This window comes from Gymnoscopelus microlampas (assembly GCF_963454915.1).
Source record: "Gymnoscopelus microlampas genome assembly, chromosome: 7".
NCBI classification, from domain to species: Eukaryota; Metazoa; Chordata; class Actinopteri; order Myctophiformes; family Myctophidae; genus Gymnoscopelus; species Gymnoscopelus microlampas.
The window spans coordinates 46,073,019-46,085,118 of NC_139944.1; the positions used below are offsets into that span (position 1 = coordinate 46,073,019).

The following is a 12,100-nucleotide window of genomic DNA, read 5'->3' on the forward strand; positions in this document are numbered from 1 at the left end:
GGGCTTGCATGTACAACCAACACATGAAGGGGTGACACTGGCTGACCTTACAGAGAAGAAGAAAGGAGGCAGGTTTGGGTGGTTCAGCCAGTCCTCCGAAACTCATGGTAAATTATGTGGTTAGTTTACTCTCCAGCAACTGTGTGTGCGTGTGTGTGTGTGTGTGTGTGTGTGTGTGTGTGTGTGTGTGTGTGTGTGTGTGTGTGTGTGTGTGTGTGTGTGTGTGTGTGCGTGTGCGCATGTGTGCGTGCGTGTGTGTGTGTGTACACAGTATGTGTGTGTGTGCACACCTGCGTACGTACGAACGTGCGCGTGATGATGCGTGCAGCCTGATATATGACGCCTCATTACCCTGCTTGTGCTTTGCTATTGTGTTTGACCCTTCTATCTGAACATCACAGTTCTTTGCTGTCCTGGCTTTCTCCTCCTGTGTATCCTCTGTATAAACACCCCTCCCCTACACACACACACACACACACACTCACACACACACACACACCCTGCCGTTTCTAAATGAATGGGCCTGGCCTCTCCATTATTCCCGTGAGTGTGATGTGATGAGCAATAGAAATACAGCGCCGTTAGCAGCCGCTGCTACAGCTTTCTCTCCCTGTGTCTCTTGAAGCGAGGGAGGGGAGGGGAGGGGGGAGAAGGGGGGCTTAAAGTGAATAGGAGAATGGGAAACTGGGGGCTACAGTAAATCCAGATCGCTATACGCCAGCAGTCAGCACTATTTTGCAGAGAGAGAGAGAGAGAGAGAAAGCTGTCTGAGGACTCAGGGAATCAAAGCGAAACGCTCCTCCGACGCAATCTAAGCAGCAGCAGCAGCAGCAGCAGCTGAGCGAGTATCTCGACACACCGTGAGCTCACATCACATCATAGCGCTGAAACTGGGCAACGCTTCACCACGCAGGCTTATTAACCCATTTGAACCGGGGACGCATCTGTGTAACCACTTTAACCAATATTTTATACTTTGGCTTGTAGATCTGCAAAAAAAAAAATAGTGCAAATCTTTGAATATACATATTTTTTTAAAGCGAACATTTGTAACTCAAATCTTTGCTTCTGTTAGGGTTCCCTGGAACTAAATATTTTGAGATGGGGGTCCGCAACCAAATACATATCATTTTGGGAGGTCCTTGACATGAAAATGTTTGAAAACTTGGATTGGTTAGGATTCAGAAGGCATTTGTAGAATCCCCAGAAGCAAAGATTTGAGGTACAAATCTTCGCTTTTAAAAAAATATGTTCAATGATTTGCACAAATGTTTTTTCCAAAAATTGCAGATCTACGAGCTTGTAGATCTGCTATTTTTGAATATCCAAAGAAATCTAAAATGACACAGATGCGTTCCCCGGATTGAACGGGTTAATCATGTGTCTGCACAGAGGCGCTCTCGCAAAGCCCCTGCAGTGCTTTGAGAATATAGCATTTTTCAGATAGCGTCGGAAGAGCTCTCTCTCTCTCTCTCTCTCTCTCTCTCTCTCTCTCTCTCTCTCTCTCTCTCTCTCTCTCTCTCTCTCTCTCTCTCTCTCTGTATCATCTTTCTTCCCCCCACTCTTCCTCCTCCTCCTCCTCATCATCATAATATGCATAATATAACTCAGCCCTCATAGAGCAGCTGTCCAGTCACCTGGCCTGTGATAGCTCCCTTTCAGCACATGGTGAAATCATGGTGACAGGGATTATGTGCAGGAACTTAATGCTAAGGGGTGACAGCAATGCTAACCGTGACAGCTCAGCTCATACTTCTATGAGGATACAGTAGATATAGCTTTGCAGCTCTAATAAGTGCTGTAGGGCTGCACGATTAGGGCTGACATGATCATCCCGATTATTTTGTTTAATACTGTAATCGCGACGATTAATCATGGCTATTGATAATGATGATTTTGGGTGGACATTTATTAATGTCTTTGTTGCTTATTGTCCTTAGCGGTAGTCTGCCATATGTAGTCATATGGTAGCCTATGTAATGACTTATGGTATGTGATTTTAGATAGAGATGTCTTGTACATTGGTCTGGTTATAAATTATTAACATTGTGTACTTTTTAGGAGATGTCATCAAGATGATCAAATAAATTGTTTGATTAATTCCTTGCAAAGGTTAAAGTTTTACAATTATGTAACATAAAATCATGATTTTCAAGTATCGTCGATCAATTGTGCAGCCCTACCAGATAGAATGAGAAGAAAAAAATGAACAATTATCTACTGTATGTATATGTTGTTGTTTTTTTCTTAAAATACTAACCCAGTACAAGGCTGCTTCTGATGCGCTAAGGTTTGGCGGGCGTAGCCTTCCTTTGCTGGTATTGCTTTGTGTTGTTTTGCTTCCTCTCAGACAGCCGTGTTGCAATGCAGACTGCCTGACTGTAATGTCATTAACTGTTAGAAATGATAGATTATCTGTTGTTTGTGGTTGAGTATTAAGGTGTGAGTTTGTAAGAAGGAATGTGTGCGCATTCATGTACGTGTGTGTGTGTGTGTGTGTGTGTGTGTGTGTGTGTGTGTGTGTGTGTGTGTGTGTGTGTGTGTGTGTGTGTGTGTGTGTATGGGTTTGCGCATGCGTTTGGGCAGTCTGTCATATTTTTGTCTGCGAAATGACTATAATTGTGTGTGTGTGTGTGTGTGTGTGTGTGTGTGTGTGTGTGTGTGTGTGTGTGTGTGTGTGTGTGTGTGTGTGTGTGTGTGTGTGTGTGTGTGTGTGTGTGTGTGTGTGTGTGTGTGTGTGTGTGTGTGTGTGTGTGTGTGTGTGTGTGTGATGTGTGTGCCCTGTTTGTTGTCATAGCGAGTGTGCCAGCTAGTGAAACAGAGTCTGTGAACACGGAGAACGTGGAGGATGAGAAGACACCATGCTGCGGATCTTTTTGGTGAGAATAATGTGGATTCGTGTACAGAGACAGAATTCATCTGAAGTCTTCATTTATGCTTTGTCGTGTGATGGTGTCGCTTGTTCGAAAATGGCCAAAGCGTTTAATGTGCCACGATGCATCAGTCAATTATTTTCAATGAGCGTCACCGTCGTGCAGTGAAGTATAAATTAAGCTTCTATGCTGTGAGAAGACTGGAATACAACCACCTCCTGGTAATATAAGCCAGTGGTTTTCAGGCCTCGACCCCGCGAAATAATGATATTTGAACTGGGGACCCCTCACCCTCACAAGCACTTGGAATCGTAGGAGTTGAGGCATTACATTTAGTTTGACTCTGTTCCTCACACCGCTTCGGCCACAGACACACTTTTCTTCTGCTGGCCAGTTAAAGAGAACTTTCTCAATATTTAATGGAAATTCTATCGTAACTATTGTGAGGAGGACGTGTTAAAATCAGAAAACAAACACTTCGATGCGCTTTGATGTGTATCACGTAGGCTGCTGGCAATGTTCCAGCGTGAGGTCTCAGCACACCGAGCGCTTTGGGAAAAGCTGTGTCAGATGGATCTTCACGTCCTCCTCATTATAAAACGATTGGATTTATATTGAATATCTGCACAGTTCCACTTTAATTGTCTTACACCTATTTCCACTCACGATGTACCGTACATCTGCTCTCTATTGCTACTGTCTAGTAATAACTGTTCATCTTGTCATAGATTTCTTTATCTTTATTTTACTGTCTACTATCTGACTCCTCTGCCTACAACCTGCACATATAAACTTTGACCACTTCTTAATTCTTTCAGTCAAAAAATATCAAAGTCAAAGTTCAGGTCAGTATACTTGCTATTCTTGTACCTAAATGTCTCCGTCCAGTGCACTGCATGCAGCTGTTATTGTAAGGTTTGTGTCTGCATGAGGTGATATAGTCTCTTATTTCTAAAAAGACCCGTGCTTGGCTTTCTCTGTGTCCTGTTCCCCGGAGAAACTTTAATGAGACTTTACTGCGGGTGATAAATCAAAAGCCCTTAAAAAGTCAGCATGTACCACAAGATATTTTTAGAGCCTATAGCCTTACGCAGTGTTTTTGAGCTCATTTACTGTACTGTGTGACTTGCAAAAAAAGATATTGACGCATTTCCCTATGAGCCCTTCCCCCCCTCATTCCACTGCATTCACGTTAGTTAACTTACGGATAAGCGTCGTATTGATTCGGCCGTAATCAAGACACTGGGATGATGTATTTATTTGTTTGGATTAGATGTTGTTTTTTTAACAAGGGCAAGACCTTCTGTAAAACTCGAGTCACAAATGTTTTGTGTGAAGCGAGCAGCCCTGAGCACAGACTGTAAACCATCTGCTCGCGTTGATACAATGTTGCTCTTTCTGACTGACTCCGCCTTTTCCTGCAGTCGACGCTGGCGTCGCTGCAACAGGTTCATGCGCAGGAAGTGCCGGCTGGCAGTCAAATCGATTGCTTTCTATTGGCTGGTCATCATCCTGGTGTTTCTGAACACCCTCACCATCTCATCTGAACACTACAATCAGCCTCAGTGGCTGACACAAGTGCAGGGTATGTACTGGAACGTAAACCTCTGCACTGCAAATGCATACAGTACTGTATGTACCGTTAGCAGCCACCCTTATACAGTGGTGGAAAACGTACTCACATTCTTTTCTTAAGTAAAAGTATCAATGCTGCAATGTAGAAATACTCCGTTACAAGTAAAAGTCTGGAATTAAGAATTTAATTGAGTAAAAGTACAAAAGTATTGATATAAAAATGTATTTAAAGTACCAAAAGTAAAAGTACTCATTATTCAGATGGCCGTAACTTTGTCCATTTCTTTTTACAGTCTATGGTTTTGACCAGTGAATGGTCTTTTCTCACGCCCGACATTGACCATAATGTTCATATATATGTTTGCAGATGTGGCCAACAAGGTGCTGTTGGGCTGTTTCACGTGTGAGATGTTGGTGAAGATGTACAGTCTGGGGCTGTCGGCCTACTTCGTGGCGCTGTTCAACCGCTTCGACTGCTTCGTGGTGAGCGGCGGCATCACCGAGACCATCCTGGTGGAGCTGGAGATCATGTCGCCGCTCGGAATCTCCGTGTTCCGCTGCGTCCGCCTGCTGAGGATCTTCAAAGTCACACGGTAAAGCCTCAAACTGTGGGTGTGTGCGTGCGTGTGCGGACTGTGCACGTGTGTGCGTACGTATGTGTGTGCACTGTACGGTGTGTTTCCCATTAAAACCGGGAACGCATTTTTGTAACCACTTAAACCATTGTTTTATACTTAGGCTTTTCAAAAATAGCAGATATACAAGCTCACAGCGCGGAGCTTGGAGATCTGCTATTTTTTTGAAATCGTGATTTCTTTAGCAAATCTTTGAATATATATTTTTTAAGCAATTCTTTTTAACTCAAATCTTTGCTTCCGGGGGTCCCTGGAACAAAACATTTTCAGAAGGGGGTCTGTGACCAAAATACATATAATTTTGGGTGTCCTTGACATGAAAAAGTTGGAGCACCATTGGTTTAGTATTAGTAACATACGTTTTTTTTCAGAAAACTGTTAGGATTTAGAAAACATTTTGTAGAATCGGAAACTCAGGTCTTAATGGGTTAACCCATTAAACACTTCTCTGTCTCTGTGTCTCTGTCTCTGTGTTTTTTAGTCACTGGCAATCTCTGAGTAATCTGGTGGCGTCGCTGCTGAACTCCATGAAGTCCATCGCTTCCCTGCTGCTGCTGCTCTTCCTCTTCATCATCATCTTCTCCCTGCTGGGCATGCAGGTGTTCGGCGGCAAGTTCAACTTCGACGAGACCCTGACGAAGAGGAGCACCTTCGACAACTTTCCTCAGGCCCTGCTCACTGTGTTTCAGGTGTGTTATGTTTACAGTCTGATGCAGTGCAAAGGGTTAGTTCACCCCCAAAATGACATTTTTTCTATTGATTGAAGCCTTGAATTCATGGAGATTTTTAGTTTTTTGTCTCATTCCTAAGCCAATAATTTGATGACCGGCGAAGTGACTCAAAGAGTCTCCATTGAGACTCTGCCGACACGCAGAGTGTTGCTAAAGTGTCACCGCGACCCTCCGTTCTTTAGTTATTGGCTGTTGAATATACAGTAGCTTGTTCTCGCCAAAAACACAGAAAAAAACAAGAAAGCAGAAATCCTTTAACATTAGATCGGACAGGGCTGGGTTTGTTGTGATCACATAATTTTCGGGTACACTCTTCTCCGGAAGTCATAAGATCACTCATTGGCGAAGAGTGCCATCTAGCGAAAACACTGAAAACACCAAAACACGTGTGGTGTGGGCTTTGGAAAAAATCACGTCAAACACGTCATTGGTGGTGAATGAGTTAAACAACATTCAACCTGGTGTCCCTATTTTGGGCATATCATTATAGGCACGATTATTTCAAAACACGTCACAAATCTTTCATTTACTTTTTTTGGTAAATCTTAGCTCAAAAATAGCTACAGTAGCACATCTTTTAGATCGATATAATAAATAACCGCCTCTTCCCAAAGGTGATGACAGTTGCATTATTGTGGCTTGTTGTTTGTGCTTTGCCCTCAGATCCTGACGGGAGAGGACTGGAACGCTGTCATGTATGATGGAATCATGGCGTACGGCGGGCCCTCGTCCTCGGGGATGATCGTGTGCATTTATTTCATCATCCTCTTCATCTGTGGAAACTGTATCCTGTCTATATAATGCAGCCGCTGCACTCCTAGCCAGAAGTCTGCAAGCTTTCAATGCTCTGTTATGTGATTTGTTGTTATTGGGTTATTGCTGCAATCTCCACCTTACAATGTGATCTGCTTACGGTCAGTAGGTGGAAAAAGTACTCAAATGTTGAAAAAAAAGTCCGGAAGTAAAAATGTACTGTATGAGTAAACATACAAAATTATTAGCGATCAAAATGTACTTAAAGTGCCAGAAGTAGAAAGTAGTCATTGTGCAGAATGTCCCGTTTCACAAGTTTTAAAATGTATAAAAATGTTTAGAAAATAGCATGTGACGCGTTGTGAGCTTGTAGATCGTGGAGATAGTGGAGTAGAAGCAAAAGTACTGAAAATTGGAAATACTCCAGTAAAGAAAACATTTCTGAAAAGTATACTTAATACAGTACTTGAGGAAATGTACTTAGTTACTTTCCACCACTGCTTACAGTACATTTAAAGGACGTATTATTATTGGATGATTTTTTTCAGTCCCTCCAATTAAGGTGTTGTCCTTTACTGAGCACTTTGCATAGACATCCTCCTGAATGTCTTCTTGGCTATCGCTGTGGACAACTTGGCAGATGCCGAATCTCTCAACGCACCGGCGGCCACGTAATGTTTACGTCTTTGTGTGACAATCGTGTTCTCATTTGTAGTAGAGTTCTCAATGGGCCTGATAAATTAAGGCCCGGCTCTAACTGGGCCCTACTGGGCCGGCCCAAGGCTCGCCCGGCCCGAACAATTACCATACTTTTAGGCCTGAAAACCCAGAAAAAACAACAAACTTTGAACTGAGCAAATCGGACCTTCCGTTCCAGAGATAATGGCCAAAACATCTTGAAAACGGCCACTTTTTTCAATTTTCGATCGCAGACTTTCGATCGCAGACTTTCGATTGAGTTTTGGCCATCGTCGCCCGTTTTTCTTTAATAACACAGCCTAGCCCGTCGGGTCGGGTAGGGTCGGGTTCAGGCAGAATTTGAGAACTGTAATTTATAGGTGTTGAATATGTGTTAGTAACATTGCTTGTTGTCAGTGGTAAAATGAAAAGGAAACTGAAAAGAAAATGTTTTTTGTTCATTATAGAGACAAAAAGGATGACGATGAAGATGACAAGAAGGTAAAAATCTAGTTTAATTAAATTATGATATACTATTTACAATTTAGGCATTTAGCGGAAGCTCAAAATCAGAGTAAGCAAAGTAAGCATGAGTCCTATTCAACAAACGAGTGCAAATAGAACAATGTAGTTCATCAAAGAAACTACAGTAGGATACTAGGTTAACACCAAATCAACATCACTACGACGCACGTTTTTATTTCATGGTCTCTCATTGACACGTCGCCGTTGGGCCATTTTCACATCTGTGTTTTTGACGATGTATAGGACATCGAAGAGGAGGAAGTGGATGAAAGCTTACCGGAGGAAGAGGACCCGGAGGTCCCTTCGGGTCCGCGGCCGGCCATCTCTGAATTGGTGAAGAAGGAGAAGATCACTCCCATACCAGAGGGAAGTGCCTTCTTCATCTTCAGTAACACAAACCCGTAAGTCACACGGAGGCATAAACATACTGTCAGTGGTGGAAAGTAACTAAGTACGTGTATTTAAGTACCGTACTTAAGTACAATTTTGAGTTACTTTTTACTTTACTAGAGTATTTCCAATTTGAAATACTTTTACTTCTACTCCACTACATCTCAGAGGTAAATATTGTACTTTTCCACTACATTATATGAAAACTTTAGTTACTAGTTACTTTGAAGATATAAATTACTATATTATAAAACATACTTTAACCACTTTAGCCCTATTTTATGCATACTGTAGTAGGCTATTTGAAAATAGCCGATCTACAAGCTCACAACGCGTCGCATTCAAAATGTTACTCAAGTAACATTTTGAACACAGGCCTTTTACTTGTAACAGAGTATTTTTATATTGTGGAATTGCTACTGTTACTTAAGTAAAATATCTGAGCACTTCTTCCACCACTGCATACTGTACAGGCGCGTGACATTCACATAATTTGAGTTTTTTTGTTCACAGTCATATACATTCACATTCAGTACGTGTACGTTGTTCCTTACACGATGCGTTATTCTGATGTGTCAAGTAAAGATGCGTGTTTGCTTCGTCCCTCAGGATCCGTGTGGGGTGCCACAAGCTCATTAACCATCACATATTCACCAACCTCATCCTCGTCTTCATCATGCTCAGCTCTGCCTCCCTCGCTGCTGAGGATCCTATACGAAACTTCTCATTCCGCAATATTGTAAGTATGCCCAACCTCACTTATTATTCTATTCATTATATTTATATATTTATTTATTTATTATAGTTATATTATTACTTATACTTATTATTCATGACCTTTCTTCAATCTAGTGAACATGAATTGTGAATTTGAGTGAATTAGATGATAATAACATGATTTTTACATCAGTCATACAGTTCTTATTGCTTGTTATTATGATAACTTGTTAACCCTTTTTCTGACCGCCTCACCCTTTTCAATGAAATGTTATGATTAGCATTGTTATAATAATAATTATTAAGAGCAATTAATCATTATTACCGTAATCATCATTAAGAGGATGTTCCATATAATGTTTAAGTTAGATAATGTAACTTGTAGATAACATAGATTCTGTGGCATATATACTGTATAAGTTACATTATGTACTCTTCCAAACTCTAAATGAATCATTTAGAGCTTGAACAGACAAATCGTTAAGCTTGTTGATCAGTTCTTTTGGCAGGCTACACCATCATACTATGAAGTACTGTATAAATTGGGCTTAACCACTTTTAACCCTGGCGTCCCTATTTTGGGCATGTTATTATAGGCATAACTTTTCAAAACATTCACAATATTTTCCAAAATAGCTGATCTACACACTCACATTGTGAGCTTGTAGATCAGCTTAGATTGGAAAATGGCTGTATTGGGTTTAAGTGGTTAATCTAGAAAACGTATTGCAAAATGTTTCTCCATTCAGCTTGTTTTGATGCATGATGTACTGTACTGTCTCTTTTTAAACATGTACGTTGCTTCTTGCAGATACTTGGTTACTTTGACTATGCTTTCACGGCTATCTTTACTGTTGAGATCGTTTTGAAGGTAAATGCCCTGTGACCCCTGTCCGTGCTGTGACTAATTACCCCCCCGCAGTAACACTCCACACGTCTGGTTGCCTTTCAGGTCCTAGGCTATGCAGATTATGTCTTCACTAGTATGTTTACATTTGAGATCGTGTTGAAGGTAACCCCCATGAAATGACAACGAGTGCCTTGCTCAGCTGCATTCTCTCCTTGTGTGTCACCTGCCAATAATACAACCTGGCTTGTTTGTTTCCTTTCTCTTTACTTTGACTTCATGGCACCTCTTTTAAATAAAATAAAAACTGACTAACATTAGATTTGTCCATTAACAGCCACTTTGCACACATTTGCGCAAACACAAGAGTTGTTCAAATGACTGCACTAATCAATGAGCTCTCGCTGGGGGCAAAGACACCTCGGCATAAATCCGCACCCGTTCATCACATTTAGGCCATTGACGCTGAAATGGTTTAGAATTTTCAAGACACAATATTGTGTGCGGAACTGCGGATATAAAGAAAAGACAAAATTGCGCTTCTCTGAGTGCAGCTCTCCGTCAGGCCCAGTTGGCTACCCAAAGCGAACAAACGTTGGAAGATCATAGCCAATTAGAATGGAATATGAAATATGAAAAATCTCTGACTGTTCATGATTTGTAGCATTTTGTGCAAAGGTTTTAGCAAAAAGTGTGTTTTGCAAAATAAAAACACAAAATGGCGCAAAATCTTGTCGAGCAGAGCGGGCATGGCCTATCAGGAGAGTCATGAGTAAAGGAATCTAGGGACAACATTTTTTGACTGTACGACCTACAGTATGGTTCAGGAGTTATAGGCCAAAATGTGAATCGGCCGACCATGAGGCCGATTTGTAAAAGTTTAGGCAGAGGTTCTTCCTTGGCCTACTGCAGTGTGCATGCAAAGTTTCACGGTGATTGGTCGATTGGCTGGCCTGGCGGAGATAAATAAACGAAAAATATGCAACTCTTTGTGCAGCGAAACAAATATTAACAAGACATTATAACGGCATTGACTGAAGTTGAATCTGTAAAACGTTTGGAGAGCATTTCTGGCAATGTAAACGTGAAGGCTGATGTAGGCAAAACATTTAATTCAACTTCAGTCAAAACCTCCTCCATTGCCTTTCATACTGACTGACTGCTATTCAAATGAGCCATAAAAGAGGGGGCAAAATCAACCATGTTCCCATTGAGCATGGTTCAGTCTGCTGTCCCTGACTGAGTGCATAGAAATGCAGTGCTACTTCTACTCCCACATGCAGTACTGTACTGTATGGGTTGAAACCTCTGACTGTGATTATAGTGCTCCTAGTTAGCACCGCCAGCCTCTGTTAATGGGCTGTTCTGCTCCACATTTACATGCACTCAGAAAATGAATCCTTTACTTTTATGATTTAAGCAAGAGTTATTTTGGCTGATTTTTCTTCTCTCTGCCTGCTAAGGAGCTTTGATAAGGAGCTGCTTTCCCCCTATTTCTGAACTATTTAAGTAACTTAAAGGAATGTATACTTTAAGAGGCGGCCCACATGAATGTGACAGTTAAAGGCGTTCTTCTTTACAATCACTAAAGCGAAACGTGCAGGTCGTAAACGATCCCTGCTCGGCGTGGCAACAAACTGCATGTTTTATTGCCATGACCCATGATAGTGGATTGTGAAATGAATGACTTCATGTAGCCATGGGCCGCGGGGTGGCGACGATAGCTTTATTAACTTCCTGTTTTTAGTGTTCTGAGCTCGCCACCCTGAAACGAGTGTTCTACAAGGGTGTGGAAATGTGTGTTTATACAGTGTGTCTTAAGAAGTGTGTGTGAGTGAGTGAGTGAGTGAGTGAGTGAGTGAGTGAGTGAGTGAGTGAGTGTTAGAGTGAGTGAGTGAGTGAGTGAGTCTTTACATAGTACTGTATGTGTGGAGTGTAAATCTGACACCTGTGCAGTGGTGGAAAAAGTACTCAATTTTTTTACTCACGTAAAAGCATCAATACTGCATTGTAGAAGTACTCTGTTACAAGTAAAAGTCCGGAATTCTAAATTTACTTGAGTAAAAGTCCAAAAGTATTGGTATCAAAATATACTTGATAAAGTACCGAAAGTAGAACTATCATGCAGAATGTCCCATTTCACAAGTTTTCAAATGTCTAAAATGTCTAAAAAGCTTGAAAATAGCAGATCTACAAGCACACAATGCGTCGCATCGCGACGCATTGTGAGCTTGTAGATCGGCTATTTTCAAATAGCCTAAGTATGCATAGGGCTGAAGTGGTTAATGTATGTTTTGTAATAATAATGAAAATCTACAAAGTAACTAGTAACTAAAGTTGTCAAATAATTGTAGTGGAGTAAAAGTACAATATTTG

The 12,100-nt window shown here is 41.4% G+C and overlaps 1 protein-coding gene across 1 annotated transcript in view; it reads left to right on the forward strand.

Moving 5' to 3' along the window:
* The window catches only part of cacna1da (calcium channel, voltage-dependent, L type, alpha 1D subunit, a), a gene marked incomplete at its 5' end in the record, with an annotated part of 92,713 nt that overhangs the window by 44,981 nt on the left and 35,632 nt on the right, over positions 1–12,100 (forward strand). The window contains 13 exons of the mRNA XM_084062040.1: positions 30–107; positions 2,798–2,879; positions 3,692–3,718; positions 4,298–4,458; positions 4,816–5,041; positions 5,565–5,772; positions 6,478–6,598; positions 7,160–7,238; positions 7,713–7,746; positions 8,014–8,171; positions 8,770–8,899; positions 9,689–9,748; positions 9,830–9,889. Of these exons, the coding sequence (XP_083918166.1) occupies positions 30–107; positions 2,798–2,879; positions 3,692–3,718; positions 4,298–4,458; positions 4,816–5,041; positions 5,565–5,772; positions 6,478–6,598; positions 7,160–7,238; positions 7,713–7,746; positions 8,014–8,171; positions 8,770–8,899; positions 9,689–9,748; positions 9,830–9,889 (1,424 nt within the window). The remainder of the gene's footprint in view (positions 1–29; positions 108–2,797; positions 2,880–3,691; positions 3,719–4,297; positions 4,459–4,815; positions 5,042–5,564; positions 5,773–6,477; positions 6,599–7,159; positions 7,239–7,712; positions 7,747–8,013; positions 8,172–8,769; positions 8,900–9,688; positions 9,749–9,829; positions 9,890–12,100) is intronic.